This window comes from Hyperolius riggenbachi, chromosome 1 (assembly GCF_040937935.1).
Source record: "Hyperolius riggenbachi isolate aHypRig1 chromosome 1, aHypRig1.pri, whole genome shotgun sequence".
Taxonomy (NCBI): Eukaryota; Metazoa; Chordata; class Amphibia; order Anura; family Hyperoliidae; genus Hyperolius; species Hyperolius riggenbachi.
The window spans coordinates 646,383,115-646,404,410 of record NC_090646.1 but is presented as its reverse complement, the minus strand read 5'-3'; the positions used below and the strand labels follow the sequence as shown (position 1 = coordinate 646,404,410).

The 21,296-nt window shown below is 45.7% G+C and overlaps 1 protein-coding gene across 2 annotated transcripts in view; it reads right to left on the bottom strand.

Annotated features, from left to right (window-relative positions):
- The window catches only part of MYO5B (myosin VB), a 337,992-nt gene that overhangs the window by 32,893 nt on the left and 283,803 nt on the right, over positions 1-21,296 (bottom strand). For both annotated transcript variants that reach the window (XM_068251374.1, XM_068251375.1), the window contains exons 24-29: positions 19,184-19,332; positions 17,347-17,466; positions 14,279-14,419; positions 13,244-13,303; positions 7,369-7,599; positions 4,245-4,333 (exon numbers count right to left, since the gene is read on the bottom strand). In XM_068251374.1, coding sequence (XP_068107475.1) covers positions 4,245-4,333; positions 7,369-7,599; positions 13,244-13,303; positions 14,279-14,419; positions 17,347-17,466; positions 19,184-19,332 — 790 coding nt within the window. The remainder of the gene's footprint in view (positions 1-4,244; positions 4,334-7,368; positions 7,600-13,243; positions 13,304-14,278; positions 14,420-17,346; positions 17,467-19,183; positions 19,333-21,296) is intronic.

Genomic DNA, 21,296 nt, shown 5'->3' with positions numbered 1-21,296 from the left:
ATAATTATAGCTGAGTCATTATAGCAGAGCCACAAGGGGGCAGACTTGGGCTTGAAAAGACACCAGAGAAGACAGACTCAGCTATAATCTTTCCGTAGCAAAGCTAGACTGAATGCTCAGTCGGGGATTCTTATCAGAGGTGATAACAGTCAGATTAAACAGAGAACAATGAAACAAAGAGCAGATTAAGTGTTTACTGTCATGTTCCCACTGATTCATAAGGTAAAATACAAGAGGGTGCTTCATCTCTGGTTCTGTTTAAGCTATAAAACAACAAATAATGACCCTTTGAACACTCCTGTAGTAAAACCTTATTTCAACCTGTCTCTCACTGTTTCTTGCCTGTTAACCTCCTTGGCGGTAAGCCTGAGTCAGGCTCGGGGTGGAAAAAAAGAAGCCGGGATCGGTAATGCCGAGCCTCAGAGTAGCCATTGGGAAGTATACAGAGACAGTGCAGCAGGCGTCTCACCTCCCCTGAGATCCAGGGGCTGGCAGCCACTCTTCTTCCGGTCCTTAGAGCCATTGGATCCCTCGGGTGAGATCGCCATGACGACAGACTGTGATCTCACTATAGAAGTACAGCACCACCTGGAGGACGGATGGAAAATTGCAGCACTGAATCCCAGGGAGGTGAGTAAGTGCCAGGCTGCTGCAGATCTCTCTGCGGTGACATTTTTCCTAGTTTTAGGGTCAAAAAGTGTGGGAAAACATTGCATTGCTTTTACACCCTAAAATCCAGAAATAATCATATCGTCAGGGAGGTTAAAAACTTCCGTTGTTATCTATGGAGAAGAGCTTTTCCAAACTATATACCCACTGGGCCAAATACAGTCCTGTTTTCTGAAGCAACTAATTCCTTTGCTGCTAATGTTCTATGTCTTAGCTGTAATACAAATACAATTCATTATCTCATACGTTTATTTTCACTTCAGGTTTGCTTTAACGGGAACTGGAAGTAAGAGGTTTATATGGAAGCTGCCATATTTATTTCCATTTACATAACTCCAGTTGCCTGGCCGTCCTGCCGATCCTCTGCCTTTAATACTTTAAACCATAGACCCTGAACAAGCATGCAGCAGATCAGGTGTTTCTGCAGTGGCGTAGCTAAGGAGCTGTGGGCCCCGATGCAAGTTTTACATTGGGGCCCCCCAAGCACTCTTTACATAACAATTGATACGGCACACCAAAACCTGCCAATGGCAACTAGAGTGTCAGAAGTGCAAGAGGGGAATGGGGAGCAGTTTGTTAATGATTACCACTATTCATAGTATCTATAGAAGTTATTATTATGAGCACAGGACCAATAGAGAGCTAATACTGTAGTGGAGGGATGGCTCTTTGGGGCCCCTCTGGCCCAAGGGCCCCGATGCGGTCGCTACCTCTGCACCCCCTATTGCTACGCCCCTGTGTTTCTGACTAAAGTCTGACTGGATTAGCTGCATGCTTGTTTCTTTTTTTTTTTCAAATACTTTTATTGGAGCATCAGTAAAGGCATACAAAAGGAATGCAATGACATTAGTTTACAACAGAAGAGCTTATATCTATAGTACAACCACAGTGTTACATCCATTGCAATTCCCTTATAATTTTAGAACATCATGGTCTGGGAACAAGCATAGTCCGCCTGGTCTCTAACATATAGTTATTAGATGTTAGGTATAAAGGCATTAGCTAGTTATCTACCTTCGTATGATTGCTCCCAGTCCACGGGTAAACCATCCGCTCATTGTTTTTATCCGAAATAGCTCTAATGCTGGGAATACACGGTTCGTTTTTGCCTTCGTTTAAACCTTCGATTCGTTCGGTAAACGAATCGAGTGTTGAAAACGTATGTGAAAATAGTCATAATCTCATTATAGTTTCGATTAATAGACCCCAAAAACGAACGACTAGTGATCGAACATGTTTGATATTATCTCTCTTTATCCATCTAATCGAGCCATTGGTAGGCTTGATGGCTGTTCAGATCGATTATATATTCGTTTATGCTAGTCCGTCCCTGTAAAAAGGGATTTTCGTTTCGTTTCTTTGCAGCCTTCGATCATTGGAAAAACGAAACCATCAGAATCGAAAAAAAAACGAAACCGTGGGTGGTGATATTAACCGTATGACCGATTATTTCGGGATCGAAAAGGACAAAAGGCACAATCGAAACGAAGGTTTAAACGAAGGCAAAAACGAACCGTGTATTCCCAGCATTAGCTTTGCTTCCATATAAAAGTAGATAGAATAACAGATTAACAAGGTAACTAGGTCCATGGTTCCCAGCGTATTCTCAACTAGAGATGTTCATCAGTCCCAATTATTGTATATCATCTAACACCAAGGGTATCTCAAAAGTGCTCCCCAATAACTATTAGATATATTGTCGTATAAATTCGTCAGAGTGACGACATACTAGCCATATATTCCATGTTTTAGAGAGCTTCTCCTCCCGGTCCTGAAGAGAGTAGACCGTCCGCTCTAGGTCATAAATTGTGTTTAATTTTTTGATTAATTCTTTAAGTGTGGGGGGTTCTGTGGTACCCCATTTTCTTACTATGACTGTTTTTGTAGCATTCAGTATGTGCCGCACCACTGATCCCTTATAGGCCCTCATATGCTCCAGCTATTCAGATTGAGTAAGTATGTCTGGGGGTCAAATGTCATGGGTCTGTTTGTCATTTCCCCAATCCCTGTTTCCACTGTATTCCACAGTTCTGCTAAAAGTGGGCAATTCCACAAAACATGGAGTAGGGAACCCGTGTCTGCCTCACATCTCCAGCAAAAGGGGTTCCTGTCTGGATAGATTTTTGCTAGCCTCGCTGGTGTGTAGTACCATCTGGTCAATATTTTATAATTGGTTTCCTGAATGCGTGAGGCTGATGTCGTTTTATGGGCATAAATGCACATTTTGGTTTTCTGGGTAGTGGTAAATGTAGCATTCAGCTCTTTTTCCCATGTCTTGAAATATGGCTGCATGCTTGTTTCTGGTGTGATTCAGACACTACTGCAGCCAAAGAGATCAGCAGGACTGCCAGGCAACTGGTATTGTTTCAAAGAAAATAAACAAGGCAGCGTCCATATCCCTTTCCCTTCAGGTGTCCTTTAAGAAAACTTATCTTGTGAATTATCTCTCACCTTATTTATAAAATAACTTTGCAGAAAAAAAAGTTGTCCCTTAAAGTGTACCTGAGACAAAACAAAGATAATCCAGCCTGAGAAGTTACAGCCTTGGGGAATGCTCATGGGAGCGCGATTAGGGGGCGCACGCCCGGGACTGCGCACGTGTAGTAAAGTGAAACTGAGGCTTACTAAAGAGTTTACCGGAGCTGACTGTGGGAGATCGGAGTGGCCCAGGAGGATGGCGAGGGAACCCACCGCCTACAGGGGGCTGGAGGAAGCCCAGGTAAGTATAAATCTTTGTTTTAGCTCAGATTTCCTTTAATAACTTTATTACAGATCATTTCAGAATCAGATCAGACTGCCGAGACTCTCTCTGGTCATTTCCCTCAACGGGAGTCATAGACCTGAGTGGAGCCACTGTGCACTGGCTCTACGCCCTAAAACTGACTAAATACAATCATGTGGGATTGCTTCAGGGGACATTTCTGCTTAGTGTGCAGATACCGGTAAGATGATCATCCCTCTATAGGTCAGCAGTACCGATACTGGACCCTCTGCACTAGTGTTGCTTGCGAATTTTCGCCTAAGTCATTTTCGCATCGAAAATCCCGTTTTGGAATCCGGCGAATTTTCACGAAAATCTTCAGAAATATTTGCGTTTTCGACCAGCAGCGAAAATTAAAGAAACTTCGCTGTATGCGGACGCTTATGCCCTTATGCGGAAAAATTTCCACAATAATCCGCTAAATATGAGCATGGATGAACTAATACATGCGCACATTCCACATTCCAATGCGGAATTGTATACGTATAGAAGGGCAATAATGTTTCTGCGCATGCGCAATGATCCGTATAGACGCAGTTACCGCACGCGTAGTTGACTTCGCAATACATACATCAACTACGCATATCGGGCGAAGCTTCGCATAGTGGTACTACGACTACGCGGAAATACGTACGCGATAAACTATGTATTTAACGCGAAAATAACGGGCACTAGGCGAAAATTAATGTGAAAATATTCAATCGAAAATTCGCCTGTGGAAAAGAAATTAGTGCTTTTTTCGGTGAAAATTCGGCGAAAAGAACATTTTCGCTCATCACTACTCTGCACCACAGTCTATTTCACACGGGTTTACCTGTTGGTCTCACAGACGCCGTGGTAGGCCTCAATGGCATCATCCGGCTCCATTTCTTTATTGCTGTTGGTCCAGTTCGCTTCAGAAATCTGTCAGAAAAAGGGACAATAACATCAATATGTTTTTAAAGGACAGATGCAAGCAAAAAAAAATAAAATAAAAATCTACTTACCCAGGGCTATCCTATCTCCAGCCCGTGGCTCTGCATCCAGCTGGTGGCCCGGGGTCCCCTCCGGTGCAGACGGGCATCTACTGCGCCTGCGCAAGAGCCGCTCATGCTGACGTGGTCTGCAGTGTTCTGTGCAGGTGCAGAACTGCTGTGCCTGCGCATAACACTCCAGACCACGTCAGCGCGACCATGAGCGGCTCCCGCGCAAGTGCAGTAGATGCCGACCTAATGAGGAATCTGAACCTGAGGGGACCCCCGGGCCACCGGCTGGCTGCGAGGGCACAGGACGGCTGCCAGGGGCTGGAGGAAGCCCCGAGTAAGTAGATTTTTTCCCCTAAAATTTGCTTGGACCTTCTCTTTAAAGTGAACCAGAGACAAAGCACCCTCATGTATTTTACTATATATATTAGTGGGAACATTAGAGAAAACACCTACCCTGGTCTCTGTTTCATTTTTTACTGTTCAGCTTGCTTATTAACAGCCCTGATAAAATCCCTGACTGATAATTCAGAGCCAGACTCAGCTATAATGATTCCTGAGCAAAGCCAGACTGAATGCTCAGTCTGGGATTTTATCAGGGCTGATTAGAAGCAGGCTGAGCAGTTAAAAATGAAACAGACAGCAGGGTAGGTGTTTTCTCTAATGTTCCCACTGATATATATGTTAAAATACATGAGGGTGCTTCGTCTCTGGTTCACTTTAAAGGAATACTGTAGGGAGGTCGGGGGAAAATGAGTTGAAGTTACCCGGGGCTTCTAATGGTCCCCCGCAGGCATCCTGTGCCTGGGCAGCCACTCCTCAATGCTCCGGCCCCGCCTCCGGTTCACTTCTGGAATTTCAGACTTTAAAGTCTGAAAACCACTGCGCCTGCGTTGCTGTGTCCTCGCTTCCCTTGATGTCACCAGGAGCGCACAGCGCAGGCACAGACCATACTGGGCCTGCGCAATACACTCCTGGTGCCATCAGCGGGAGCGAGGACACGGCAAAGCAGGCGCAGTGGTTTTCAGACATTAAAGTCTGAAATTCCAGAAGTGAACCAGAGGCGGGGGCGGAGCATCGGTGAGTGGCTGCGCGGGCGCAGGATGCCTGCGGGGGACCATTAGAAGCCCCAGGTAACTTCAACTAATTTTCCCCTGACACCCCCTACAGTGTCCCTTAAAAGAGGAAAGAGAAAACTATAAATACTGTAATGTAATTAATAAAATTGCTTTTTTTTCCCTTACAATATTCATTTACAAATGATTTAGTCAGTGTTTTTGTAAAACCTGATTTACATTCTGAAATCTATCACAGGTGGGGATATCTTTAGTCCCGTCAGGTGTTTCTGCGGAAAGTTTGGTTACTGAGCATTCTGAAGCCAGTACAAAATATATCTGGTCCCCCAGAATGCTGAGGGGAGGGGGTAGATTCCGCATAGCTAATAGCCTAGGCTAAGCCTCACTGGGAAGGCAGGGCTACATACTAATATACAGCAATATATATATTAGAGTTTTTGATGCTGAAACCAGGAAAATTGCAGTGAAAGTGGGTATCCTGAATAATGTACTGCATATGTTATTACAGGGCCTCTTTAACCAAATTATTCTACCAACACAACAGAAATTAATGCTCCTCTGGTATCCTATATACTATAAAGGGACACTCCACATTTGTTGAGAAAAATAATTGAATTACTTTCATTGTAGCTCCATATAGCAAGGAAGATAGCAAATATTATTGCGGATTGCCTACTTTGTTTTTGGTGCATATAAAATACTATCTTTTCACTGTGCTTTTAGCAGAATCTGACGGCCTGGAGCATCAAGGCCACTAGAGCAATTTCAGCTGCTATCTTTGTATAGATCCTTTTTATGGAGTGATTTTGTAAAGGATAAAGATAATACTGAGAATCTCCCATGAGCAGATGGACTACTAGACCAAAATCTGTCAGCTTTTTACTACCTACTGTAAGTGACAGCAACACAGGAAAAATAGTAATTTCTACTGCATTTCACTCCATGAGAAATGTACATTTGATATATATGTATTGTACATTTTACAATATTTCGCAATAGTAACTTCTCAAGGTCAGCATAAAGGTGGCCACACACGATACAATATAATGATCCGATTTTACGGCAATTCGATAAAAACGATCGGATCTCCCGAAAAAATCGAAAGCTTTTTTTTCATTCGACTGAAAAATCCGATCGGATTTCACGTTTTCTTCGATTTTAATCGATCCGGACTGCCAGATATTTTTCTTCAATCTTTCTAAAGATTGTATGGTGTGTGTTGGATTGTCAATTTATTAATATACACACCCTAGCAATTTTTTCAGAGTTTCCAATCATTTTTATGATAATTGGGGGGAAAATTTAACATACGTGTGTGGTACATTGGTCATATTTTTGAAATGTTGCAATCAGTCAGAAAAATTGATTGCAATTCTTAAATTGAACAGATATTTAAAAAATTGTATGGTGTGTGGCCACCTTAAGACTCTGAGAGCTTGATAAAACCTTTCAGGTCTCCTGTATTGATATAATGACAATGGAACATATAAAAACTAACACCAGTCTCAAAACATTTAGTATAATATCTCCAGCCCAAAGGACAGAGTCAATTTATGTAGAATAAAAGCCTATGGATTGTAGGGGGAAAAGGGGTACGGTATGGTTGTAAGCTCGCAAGGGCAGGGCTCTCACCCTTTTGTGTCATGGACTGTTATTACCGGTATTTAATTGCTTGCACACTGTTAGACATTTATACATTTTAGTCATCATGTTAAGTCAAATTGTAATCAGCAGTGCTGTATTTTGTATCAGTGTTCATATTTGATGTACATCATTGTCTGTATCATTATGTATCCCTTGTTTGTTTTCTTACATTGTACAGCGCCATGGAATATGTTGGCGCTTTATAAATAAATAATAATAATAATGTACAGTAAATTTTATTTAGTTAGTTTCTTACCTTCTCTGAGTCTTTCTGCTGAGCGGCATTCACAATCTGCGTCCTGAGGATCAGAATCTCTTCTTTGCGGACGTCCAGCTCCTCGTGGGCGGTCTTTAGCTGGTTCAGCAGGAGGTTGTACCCATTGGACTCTTCATTGGAGTTGTCCTCATTTGCTGCATCTGCAACGGCCTTTCTGAGCTCATTCACGTCATTCTTAAGCTTTTTATTCTCAGATTCCAGCTCTTGCCTCTGTAAAAATGAATCAAGGTGGTGATTAGGCGTGGCCACAAAAAGTGACTCAGTGAAGTATAGAGGAACGTAGACGCTTCAGTGGGAGTTCAGTAAAATGCCCCTATGTTTGAATAATTCTGATAGTAAACTTCTGCCCTACAACTACCGCCAGTGACCATAGATGGTGCCCCCCCCATTCAAGCCCTGGGCTCCAGAGCAGACACTTTGCTGACTCCTATGCCACAGGGATGAGGCATTTACTTTAAGGCAGCAGTCATCATACTATGCCAGGAAACAAAAACACATATATCAGTAGATAACTACTTGTTCTCATTACATAATAGATGTATTGTGCTATCCACATTTTAATTTCAGCAAATTTTATATAGTAAATAAAGAGAATTCTGTGGCATTTGCCTTCTTAATTCCCTCTGATTGAAGCCAATCCTGATGTCATTTCCCCCTTACTGTTTTTTTTGTTCTCTTAGAATCTGCACTGTCATATCTAGCTTGCTTTGTAAACATGTGAGCACTCATAGATCATAGATTTCAGCAGCTTTACGCTAAACTGGCCTCAGCCAATCTGTGAGTAGCAGGAATGTGGGAGGAGTGATGAGCGAGCTTCCTCCTAGTTTGCAAGGCAAAAATAGAGCCAGGCTGACTGAGATGAGATTTATTACAGCAGAAACATTTCTGATTAGATTTGAGTGCTTGCAATGCAGGGTCAGGTTGCAAGCTGCATATTAAACACAGAGCAGTGGGTAAATGGATTTGATTTTGTGGCTATATATATATCTAGAGAGCTTGAGATGTATTCGTTTGCATTTCCCTGGTAGAATTGCCTGAAGTTTCTAGACTTGTCTTCTAGTGAAGCCACTCTATTAATGTGTAAAAAACACCATGTTTATTCTCAGAAATACTCATTTATAGCCGGGCTGCAGACAGGAACATTAGAAAGCCCCCAGCAGCAGCAGCCGTACACTGTAAATGCTGATTGATGGCAGATAAGACATGAGAGTTCTCCAGCTAATGGTTGTGGAGTCCACACACTGACAGTGCATTACTCACAGAGCGGTGTGCGGCGTTCTGATCTGCACCGGGGGAGACACAACAGTCCCCGGCGGCTCTATTACCTCCGCTCATTAGTCTCTGTGAGGTGCAGAACTTGCCACAGCTGCAATTCCTTCTAATCAAATGTTTAGAGTTATCCCGACCTCCCCACACTGCAGAGAGAGGTGTCTGCTGCTGCAGCAACAGCCATTATCACTGACTATATATAAGGTCCAATTACAGCAGCACTAACCTAATGCAGCAACAATCCTCTACACAGAGCTGAATCATCCACGGGGCAATTCTAGGCAGTTGCCTAGGGCCTGGAGAGAGTCTAGGGGCCTGGTGGAGGTTAGCCCCGACCACATCTTGCCAAAAAAGCCAGGTGATCATCAGCGGTGAGTAAAGATTGCTATCTTGCCTGGGACCTTATTCCATATTCCTGCCTCCACACACTCTCCACTGCATTTTAAAGTGAACCTAAAGTCAATATAGAAAAAGTCAGTTTAACTTACCTGTGGCTTCTACCGACCCCTGCAGCCGCCCTGTGCCTGCGCCGGGACAAACTGATCCTCCGTTGTTGTTTTCAGCAACTCAGCCAGTCGATGGCCACTACTCCTGCATGGCCCTGTCCAGGCACATTCTCAAACAAGCTCCCATTGCCGGGAGCATCTGGCGCATGCACAGCGCGGGAAAATCTCATACTTCGCACGCGCAGGTCACTCCCATCGATGGGAATGTGATTGAGCCAGAGCAGTGCAGGAGTAGTGGCCATCGGCTGGCTGAGTTGGCGAAAACAAAACTTCATCGCTGCGGTGGACCAGAGGATCAGTTTGTACCGGCGCAGGCAAAGGGCAGCTGCAGGGGTCGGTAGAAGCCACAGGTAAGTTTAGGTGACTTATTTTTATTTAACTTTAGGTTTCCGTTAACAGCTAAATATACACAGTGTTCTCCCCAGGCTCTCTTAGCTGGGTGCTACACCCGGCTAATTTTGGTGAGCACCCGGCTAACATCAGCTCACCTCCTCATCCTTTTCCTGTGCCGTAAGTACATTTGCACCGGCCCTGCATTTACCTGTTGGACCTCACCCGGCTACTTTTGCATGCCACCCGGCTGGAAAAAGTTTCTGGGGAGAACACTGATACAGTTCACTTACAACTTAAAGGGAACCTGAAATGGGGCCTCCGCCATAAAATATACATACCTGGGGCTTCCTCCAGCCCCCTCTGGCCTGATCGCCCCCCACGGCACCCTTTTCTCAGCAATTGGCCCCCCACGGCACCCTCCTGCCGCGTTCACGTCGCCTTGAGCATTCTGTACCGGACAGCGCCTGCGCCGACTGCCCCCGACTGTAGGATTTTCAGGGCCATTTGCGGGCGAACAGAGAAGAGGGTGCCATGGGGGCGATCAGGCTGGAGGGGGCTGATATTTTATGGCTAATCCCCCAGGTACACATGTAATGTGGGTGTGCTGTAGTTCAATAGTAGATACAGAAGATTACACAGATACGTCCTCCACTGTGCAGCAGATGGTGAATATTCCTGTGCAGCAGATGGTGAATATTCCTGTGCAGCAGATGGTGAATATTCCTGTGCAGCAGATGGTGAATATTCCCGTGCAGCAGATGGTGAATATTCCCGTGCAGCAGATGGTGAATATTCCCGTGCAGCAGATGGTGAATATTCCCGTGCAGCAGATGGTGAATATTCCCGTGCAGCAGATGGTGAATATTCCCGTGCAGCAGATGGCGAATATTCCCGTGCAGCAGATAGTAAATATTCCTGTGCAGCAGATGGTGAATATTCCTGTGCAGCAGATGGTGAATATTCCTGTGCAGCAGATGGTGAATATTCCCGTGCAGCAGATGGTGAATATTCCCGTGCAGCAGATGGTGAATATTCCCGTGCAGCAGATGGCGAATATTCCCGTGCAGCAGATAGTAAATATTTCTGTGCAGCAGATGGTGAATATTCCTGTGCAGCAGATGGTGAATATTCCTGTGCAGCAGATGGTGAATATTCCCGTGCAGCAGATGGTAAATATTCCTGTGCAGCAGATAGTAAATATTCCTGTGCAGCAGATGGTGAATATTCCTGTGCAGCAGATGGTGAATATTCCTGTGCAGCAGATGGTAAATATTCCTGTGCAGCAGATGGTGAATATTCCTGTGCAGCAGATGGTGAATATTCCTGTGCAGCAGATGGTGAATATTCCTGTGCAGCAGATGGTGAATATTCCCGTGCAGCAGATGGTGAATATTCCCGTGCAGCAGATGGTGAATATTCCCGTGCAGCAGATGGTGAATATTCCCGTGCAGCAGATGGCGAATATTCCCGTGCAGCAGATGGTGAATATTCCTGTGCAGCAGATGGTGAATATTCCCGTGCAGCAGATGGTAAATATTCCTGTGCAGCAGATGGTGAATATTCCTGTGCAGCAGATGGTGAATATTCCTGTGCAGCAGATGGTGAATATTCCCGTGCAGCAGATGGTGAATATTCCCATGCAGCAGATGGTGAATATTCCCGTGCAGCAGATGGTGAATATTCCTGTGCAGCAGATGGTGAATATTCCTGTGCAGCAGATGGTGAATATTCCTGTGCAGCAGATGGTGAATATTCCTGTGCAGCAGATGGTGAATATTCCCGTGGAGCAGATGGTGAATATTCCCGTGCAGCAGATGGTGAATATTCCCGTGCAGCAGATGGTGAATATTCCCGTGCAGCAGATGGTGAATATTCCCGTGCAGCAGATGGTGAATATTCCTGTGCAGCAGATGGTGAATATTCCTGTGCAGCAGATGGTGAATATTCCCGTGCAGCAGATGGTGAATATTCCTGTGCAGCAGATGGTGAATATTCCTGTGCAGCAGATGGTGAATATTCCTGTGCAGCAAATGGTGAATATTCCTGTGCAGCAGATGGTGAATATTCCTGTGCAGCAGATGGTGAATATTCCTGTGCAGCAGATGGTGAATATTCCTGTGCAGCAGATGGTGAATATTCCTGTGCAGCAGATGGTGAATATTCCTGTGCAGCAGATGGTGAATATTCCTGTGCAGCAAATGGTGAATATTCCCGTGCAGCAGATGGTGAATATTCCCGTGCAGCAGATGGTGAATATTCCCGTGCAGCAGATGGTGAATATTCCTGTGCAGCAGATGGTGAATTTTCCTGTGCAGCAGATGGTGAATATTCCTGTGCAGCAGATGGTGAATATTCCTGGGACTTCTGAGATCATACAATAGGTAAGTTTTGAAGGATGCATTATGTAGCACCACCCCAGCACCATTCCACAGTGTTACAATGCAATGACTTCATTCCTGTGTCTGGTGAGGGTGATCATTCTATGGGCTTGATTCACAAAAGCGTGATAACTGCTACCACAGCAGTTATCACACGATCTGCCTCGCTCGAAGGTTTGCGCACATAAAGGATTACGTTTGCGTGTAAACAAAGGTTTGCGCGTGATCATGTGCGTGTTTGCACGGGATCGTGCGCCAACCTTCATTTACACGCAAACGTAATAATTTACGCGCACGGCTGATCGATTTTGTGAATCAAGCCCTATTTACCCCCCCCCCCCACCTGCACACAAGGCTCACCGGGTATTTATTACAATAATTTATATATCTATTATTACTATAGTTTATACATCTATTTATATATCACCGAGCGGTTGCATGTGGCCTTACTGAAGCTCTGTACCCTTTGTTATTACATATCGGCCCCAATTCAATTCACTTTTCCTCCCACGTTTTCTCCTAGGAGATATTTTTTCATCTTCTTTTTAAAATACATTTTCAGCCCTGTGCAACTGATTACTAGAAGGTCAGTGAAAAAGTACTGCCAACATTATTCTGAGTATTGTCTTACTTGCTGGTGGCTTAAAAGGCATTTGAACCGTTCAGCCTATGGAAAGAAGCAGTTAAAGCGCAGCTGTATGGCTCATCTTATGATAAATACACATTAATGGGCGAGTCAGAACCGTAAATACAGGTGCAGCTGCATGCAGCCAAGAATCATCTCAGGGATGAGGTTTTCTCTACAACTACTTTCTTAGCAGGAGGCAGGGGCGTCGCTAGCCCCAAAGATCAGTGGCACGTGCCCCGGATCTATTCTGAGTCAGCTGTGGTGCCTCAATGACGGTTATGTTGGGAGCTGTGGTGCATCAATTGAGGGTATGCTGGGTGCTGTGGTGCCTCTATGTGGGTATGCTGAGTGTTGTGGTACCATGCTGGGCACTGTGATGTCTTTATGGGGGCATGCAGGGAGCTGTGTTCAACATTTTTCTGGACAGAGCTACTTAGACCGCTGTTAAGTTCATGTAAATATGACTCCACCCATGACCACACCCACATTCGGTTTCTTGGCCACACCTATTTTCCTTCTGGAGTGCCCAAAAGTGCCCCAGATCTCTTAGGATCCTAGCAACGCCCCTGGCAGGAGGGTGGGGCAACGCGCCAGAAGCCGGCGGCCCCGGGGGCTACAAGAGAAGTTTTGGGGGGTGAAGACGCAGCTGGTAATTTTAACTTGCTATCAGAAGAGGACCCATTGAATGTATAATATACACTGGAAGTCGGCTTTCATCAAAACTGAAGTTCCTTCATTACCTTTAGGTTGTTGTAGGCGATGTCTGTGTCACGGTCTGCGTTGTTTGGCGTTTCAATGACCTGAGTACATAAAGGACATTGATATGACCAGTTGTGTCATAGAGACGCAGCACACCCATTCCCCACCCATAACAAACCCTTGCGGTCAAAGATCTTAATAATTCTGACTTGCAGGATGATTTAACGCAAATTGTATGCTTCTCAGATCTGTGCCAATCAAATGCACTTACTGATTATTCTGATTAGCCGAAATCTAAGCTGCACACAATTGGCGCCTGCAAGGCAGAAGTATTAGCATTGCATGAACCATTGGTCAGTTCACAAATGTGAGGAATGTGAAAGAATTCAGGTCATCCAGAGAGGGAGTGTGATGGCATCGAGGGACTTCAAGAATAAAGAGATCCCTATAATGTTCATGGTTGGCTTTGCTTATTTAGTCCTGTAAAGGGAACAAGCACATCTATCACACTACTGGTTCCTTCTAATAAAATCGGGTACCATAGAGCCACTTGCTGCTGCAAGTTGTGACAGTCAAAGCATACCTTCCAACTTTTTGACATAAGAAACAGGAACACCCTTAAGACACGCCCCTGTCACACCTCTAATCATGCCCGGCCACACCTCTAGTCACACATTCCACAAAAAGTTAATGGGTAAAAGACGTAGTTTTATCATTCAAACCACTCTTGTCCTTTCTATCATCATTCGTTTTCCTCTATATTAAAGAGAATCTGAGGTGACATCTGGGTCAAAAGTTAAATGAGGCTTCTCACGCCATCCGTCAGTGCTTCTCCACTACCCTCCCTCCTGCACCTGCGCGAGCACGGGCATGCCTGTGCATTATGCCGGTGCTGCTTGTGCACGAGCGGCACATGGTCATGCTTGTGCATGAACAGGCGAGCAGCTGGGACAAATTATGAAAAATTGGCTAAGTGAAAATGTAGATTGGCTAAGGGAGCTCTACAAATTTGTTTCCAAAGTGCCAGCTGCCTGACAACGGATCCAGGCCCAGCATATACTGAGGAGCTGTGTTACCTGGGACTTCTTATTCTCCTGCTGCTCCTTCTTATCTAGCTGGCTCTGCAGTTTCTTGCGCTCCAGTTCCAGCTCCCGCACCCTCTTCTGCAGCTTCAGGAAGAGAGTCATGTCCATCGCCGCCTTCTCCAGGCCCGCCTCCTGCAAGACAAGCAAAGCAAGACACAGGCTTACCAACAGGCTGTACACACACACACACACACACAATTACACATAGGCGTGGCTTCACATGAATAAACATGAGACTGACGGCCAATCACAAGCAAGGCAGGACACAGGCTTACCAACAGGCTGTACACACACACACACACGTTATTACACATAGGCGTGGCTTCACATTATTACACATAGGCGTGGCTTCACATTATTACACATAGGCGTGGCTTCACATTATTACACATAGGCATGGCTTCACATGAATAAAAATGAGACTGGTGGCCAATCACAAACAAGGCAAGACGCAGGCTTACCAGCAGGTTGTACACACACACACACACACACACACACACACACACACACACACACACACACACACACACACACACACACACACACACACACACACACACACACACACACACACACACACACACACACACACACACACACACACACACACACACACACACACACACACACACACACACACACACACACACACACCTGTTATTACACCTAGACGTGGCTTCACATAAATAAACATGAGAATTAATAAACAAAAATCATTGAGTGTCTGTAGCAAAATCAAATGCAGTAAAAGCAAAAGCTACTGATCAACCGAAAAATTGTATCGGATTGGTCGAATCAAATTAAAATGAAAAAAAATAATAATTTGTAATGCCTTAAAGAATATCTGTAATCACTCATAAAAAAAGGAAGGAGCAGGCATGAGTGGGCAGCACTCCTCACGCTCCTCACTCTCCTCCCTTCACTCGTAAAAGCCTTGGTAAGTGTGTGGGCTGCACAGTAGGTAGCAGAGGGCTGCATGTTGACTCTTATCTCTCTCTCCTCTGTGTGTTGGATCTGTTCTCTTACCGTAGCCTTACCTGTGGGCAATGACTGGCCAGCGGATGTGAGAAATCCTGGATGCTGTGATAAGAAACTCCCCCATGTGGCCAGTGACAACTTTAGAAAGTTCAGACAGCCCAAGAATGTAACGGCATTGCCTCTGGTCTGTGACTGCAGAGGTTTTATTAAGTCATCGGAGCTCAGGGGGGTGAAGAAGGCTAATCTCTGTGTCCTTTAGCAAAATAACAGCGGCTTTGTCACTTCCTAGAGTGTAACAGGCACACAACAGACTGTTGCTAAGAAATTAGGCCACAGCGTGGAGTAAGTTACACTGTAGAATGTGAGTGCTTTGGGGCAATGGCTTCTATTTCTATTGTCTGTAGTGTGCATTCAGGTGTCAGGTGGTAAAGGTGACCAGACAGAGGAATGTAGAAAAGTTACTGAATTTGAGTTTGTAGTATTCCAGTGCACCAACAGGAATAACTCAAAGGAAACATCAGGGAATAAAAAACAAACAAAGAAAAAAACAGATTTACTTACCTGTGAATTCCTCCAGCCCCTGGAAGCCTATGTGTCCCTTGCCGCAGCTCCGGTCTCAGCGGGTCTCCTGGGGTCCCCTCCGGCACCTGCCAATCAGATGGCTTCCACATATGCGTGCGGCCACGCCGCTCGTGGTCATGTTCTGTGCAGACGCAGTACTTCTGCGCCTGCGCAGAATGCTCCCGATGATGGGCAGGTCACTGCGTGTGGCTCAGCCATGCGCATGCACATAGGCCGCCGACCTGGCTGGATCAGCGGCTTCCCCAGAGGGGACCACGGGAGGCCCGCTGAGAGCAGAGCTGTGGCGAGGGACACATAGGCCTTCCAGGGACTGAAGGAAGCCCCAGATAAGAAAATCTGTTATTTTTGTTACCTTTAAAGCAAAAATATAACATGAATTTAGATACTTACCCCAGTAGTGGGAAGTTTCTCATGGTCGAAGATCCGCATGCAGCCCACCGTACCACTGCTGGGTCCCTCCAAACATATTCGCCAAAAAAGTTGTGCGAGTGCATCTGGACTAAGCATACACGAGTGAGGTCCTCCTCATGTCCAGTAGAATGAAGCCACTTGCGCACAGCTTTTTTCCCCATGCAAGAGCGCTTCGCTCTACCGGGCATGTGTGGACATCACTTGTGCATGCCCAGTACGGATGCGCTTGTACATTGACAGGAAGCATCACCAGTTTATGGGGCCCCGGGACAAACTTAAAGGACACATCCGAGAATAAAAAAAATAGTTTACTCCCCGAGGCTTCTTCCAGTTTCTAGAAGTATTTTAGGTCCCACGCCACAGTCCCACCGTGAGCCAGGCCTCCAATATCCCCTCCGTATCTGCCACAGAGTCAGGTTCTTCTACTCACGCGCGGACACGCCATGCGCCTCTCTTCATCACTCTCTCAGAGCCGGGAGCACTCTTGCAGTTCAATTCTCACTGAACTGTGAAAGTTCAGAGCGCTCTCGGCCCGGGAGTGTGATCCAGGGAGCCGCTCGCCGCAACCGCGCATGCGCAGAAGATCCCGACCTGGCCGCAGGTTGTGATCTTCCAGAGGGGAGACCAGGAGACCTGGCTGACAGCGGATCTTACACACTTCTAGGGACCAGAAGAAGCCTTGGGTGAGAAAAACATATCCGTTAGGTACTCGCGGTGCGTGGTGTTCCCTGTCTGGCCACATTAAACTGCGGTAGCAGTGCGGAAATTTGACGCACCGCCCCAGTGTGAAAGGACCCTTAAGTGGGGACCCACCCAACCCCCATGGTCATTACCCCACTGCTCCACGGGACACCCTCACATTTATCAGCATTAATCACTCACTTGTCCCGGCGGGCGGAAGCTGCACCGTCCATGCACTCTTCAGCCAAGCTGTCTTCCTCTTCTCTATCCAGCGTGTTATGTGTAAACACGTGGATGTGCTGCAGCACTTGTTACAGAGGTGTGTGTATCCTCACAGTGTATTTCCCACATTCACCAGTAGTTAATGATCCACAATGTATGTGCCATGGTAGTACTGCCAGCCTTACCTCTACCTCCATAATGGTATCTTCCGTGTCCCCGATTTCAGAGGTGGAGATGGAGGGATAGTTGGAGTCGGACTCTAAGCTGCTTTGGTTGGAGTGATTTCTGCGGTGTCCTGGGGTTTGCTAAAAAGAGAATGACAACAGCAAAAAGTAAGTGCTTGTACTGCATAAGGCAACCCCGTATCATAGCGCTGATTTAGTACAACTGGACAACAAGCCAGGCTGGAGTTAAAATTAACCCGAGCTGGTGAAATACAGCCAGATCCTGTATTTTTTTGGACCATAAGAGCTCCTGACCATAAGACGCACCTAGGTTTAGAGGACAAATACCAGGAGAAAAAAATATACTAATCCTGGTGAATGGCCATCTTATGGATCTTCTCCCTAATTATAATGTACCTCCTGTGTACCCGTGTCCCCCTCTGTCCTTCTCCATGCTCCTTTGTGTAGTGCTGTGTCCAACTGTGTCCTGATCCGGGCCTCTTTGAGTAATCCTGTGCCCCCCCCCCCCCCGGGCCCCTTTGCTTAGTTCTGTGACCTCCTTTGTCCCCCCTTGTGTCCTCCTCCGTGTTCCTTTGTGTAGTCCTGTGTTCTCATTTGTCCCCCTTCTGTCCTCTGCAGGGGCCCCTTTGTGTAGTCCTGGGTCTTTGTTTGTCCCCCTCATTTGCTTCCGCTGCTAATTACTCTGCACGGAGGGAGCACAGGAGGGGAGGAGGACTCAGGGGGACAAACAAAGACACAGGATTACACAAAGGGGAGACATGCGCTGCCACGTTCACTGCTAATACTCTCCACATGCAAGTCAGCGGAGGTTTGTAACTCAGGGACTCCCTATATTCAGACCATAAGACGCAGTGACTTTTCCTCGACACCTTTGGCACGTCTTATGGTCTGAAAAATACTGTCCAGAGGCTTCCTCCTTGAGACCACCGTTGCCACGCATCGACCCTCTGAACATACTGTATCTGACATGATAAGAGCTTGTGGGATACGATCTTGTGGCCACGCTCCCTGCTGTGGATGAGCGCAGCTGTAATGTGCGGCTGTGGAGTACAGGCATGCCTACGCAGTAAGCCACAGCCGCTTGTTCCACAAGTGCTTTTGTGCTACTGCACAGACGCATCCATACTCTCGCAGGCGCAGTATGGCCGCGCTTGTGCGCGAAGGCTGCAAACTAAAGGAGGGTTTGACCAGTGGAGGTCAAGGAGGACGTGGCCAGCCTCCTGAGGATCCAGAGGCTCCCCTCTTCTTAGGTAAATAACTTTTGTTTTTTTATAGCCACCTCTGGTTTGCTTTAAGAAAAGCAAGGAGATGTTTCATCACTATGGGCTTGTTCACATTGCAGGCGTTTTTTGGATTTTTTCGGCTGCCTGCGGTTTCTAAAAACACCCCCGACCACGTGGTCAATGTATGTCTATGAGAAGTTTCATATCGGCGCGGGCCGTTCGTGGTGCAGCTAGGAAAGCGTCAATGGAAGGTATAGGAAAATCGGCGAATGCGAACAAAAATGCGCATTAAGGCGATTGCGTTCGCGTTTTTAAGAATAAATACATTGTATTTATTCTTTTCAAAGAGTTCCCTTCCTGACTTGTGTCAGGGAGTGAATTACAAAACCGCTCGGAAAAAACGCTTAGAAAACCGCTAAGCACAAAAACGAATCACCTGCCCAAGCGCCGGGAACCGGAAAAAAAGACGCCTCAAAAACAGCCCAACGCGGACGGACACGCGAGCCGAATGCAATGTGAACAAGGCCTAACACTAAGCTTCTTCTATTACAATTCTTGGGGGAGATTCCTAGGCTGGTATAAGCACAGGTACTTACTAGCTCAGCCAAGCTCACCTTGATAAGAGTGACCTCCTCTTGCAGGTTGTCATATCTCTGCTCCAGGCGGGTGTACTCCTTCACCAGGTTCTGGTAGCGGGTCCGTTCCTCCTCCAGATCCTTCTGTATCTGCTGGTTCTCCTTGACTGCGCTCTGTGTAAACTCATCTGAGGAAAGAGTCACAGCCATATTAAAATCAGTCAAGTGTTCACTGGCAAGGCCTCCTAACATACACTGAGGGGAATTTACAAATCTAGTGAGCAGGTGCAGAATGCTGGAGACAGTGACAGTTTTACCATCAGATCTCTGCTTCCTTCAGAAATCCCCATTCTGACAGTTATACAATTATTATTATGATGCATTTATATATTACTGACATTTTATGTCACCAACAGTGCTCCTTATTCACCACCAAAATAGCCTCCAAAATAAATAAAATGAAAGCAACCATGAAATGAAAATAAGCTTCTGAGGTAATGAATTGTATGTTGTAGTACAGCTAAGAAACAGAACATACATTAGCAGCAAAGAAGAGTCTCCAGTAAAGTTTCCAGTACAGGAAGAGTTAAAAGACTTCAGTTGTTAGCTCTTTAACACGTGGTTGAATACAGTGCTATTTTCTGAAGCACTTAAAGGGAACCTAAACTGAGAAGAGTATGGATTTTTCCTTTTAAAATAATACCAGTTGCCTGAATTGCCTGCTGATCCTGTGTTTCTAATACTTTTAGCCACAGCCCCTGAACAAGCATGCAGATCAGGTGCTCTGACTGAAGTCAGACTGGATTAGCTGCATGCTTGTTTCAGGGTGTGATTCAGCCACTATTGCAGCCACAGAGATCAGCTGGACTGCCAGGCAACTGGTATTGTTTAACAGAAAACATCCATATCACTCTCAGTTAAGGTTCCCTTTAAGCTGTTTCTTTGCTGATTGAGATAAGGTTTTTCTGCAGGAAAGTTCAAAGGGTCGATATTTTTGCTTTCGTTTTATAGTTTTAAAGACAAGTGTATGCTTTTAAAGCTGCAACTGTGACAGAATGATGTAAGGTTATAAAAAAAAAAAAAAAGCTATGCGACAGCAAATAAAAAATATGAAAAATATTTTTTTCTTTGCTACTAATGTTCTATTACTTATCTGTATTACACATACAATTCATTACATCATAAGTTTGTTTTTTTCACTTCAGATTTGCTTTAAGCATTTCTCCCAAATAACATAATTAGGCAGCATGTCCCAGTTAAAAAACAGACCTCAATGACAGACCCCAGTAGCAGACTGCGTCTAATGACAGCCCCACAGTAATAGACAGCACCCTATGACAGCCCCACAGTAATAGACAGCACCCTATGACAGACCTCCAGTAATAGACAGCACCCTATGACAGCCCCACAGTAATAGACAGCACCCTATGACAGCCCCACAGTAATAGACAGCACCCTATGACAGACCTCCAGTAATAGACAGCACCCTATGACAGACCTCCAGTAATAGACAGCACCCTATGTCAGACCTCCAGTAATAGACAGCACCCTATGACAGACCCCCAGTAATAGACAGCACCCTATGACAGACCTCCAGTAATAGACTGCACCCTATGACAGACCCCACAGTAATAGACAGCACCCTATGACAGACCCCAGTAATAGACAGCACGCTATGACAGACCCCAGTAATAGACAGCACCCTATGACAGACCTCCAGTAATAGACAGCACCCTATGACAGACCTCCAGTAATAGACAGCACCCTATGTCAGACCTCCAGTAATAGACTGCACCCTATGACAGACCCCACAGTAATAGACAGCACCCTATGACAGACCCCCAGTAATAGACAGCACCCTATGACAGACCTCCAGTAATAGACTGCACCCTATGACAGACCCCACAGTAATAGACAGCACCCTATGACAGACCCCAGTAATAGACAGCACGCTATGACAGACCCCAGTAATAGACAGCATGCTATGACAGACCCCAGTAATAGACAGCACCCTATGACAGACCCCCAGTAATAGACAGCACCCTATGACAGACCTCCAGTAATAGACAGCACCCTATGACAGACCCCACAGTAATAGATAGCACCCTATGACAGACCCCCAGTAATAGACAGCACCCTATGACAGACCTCC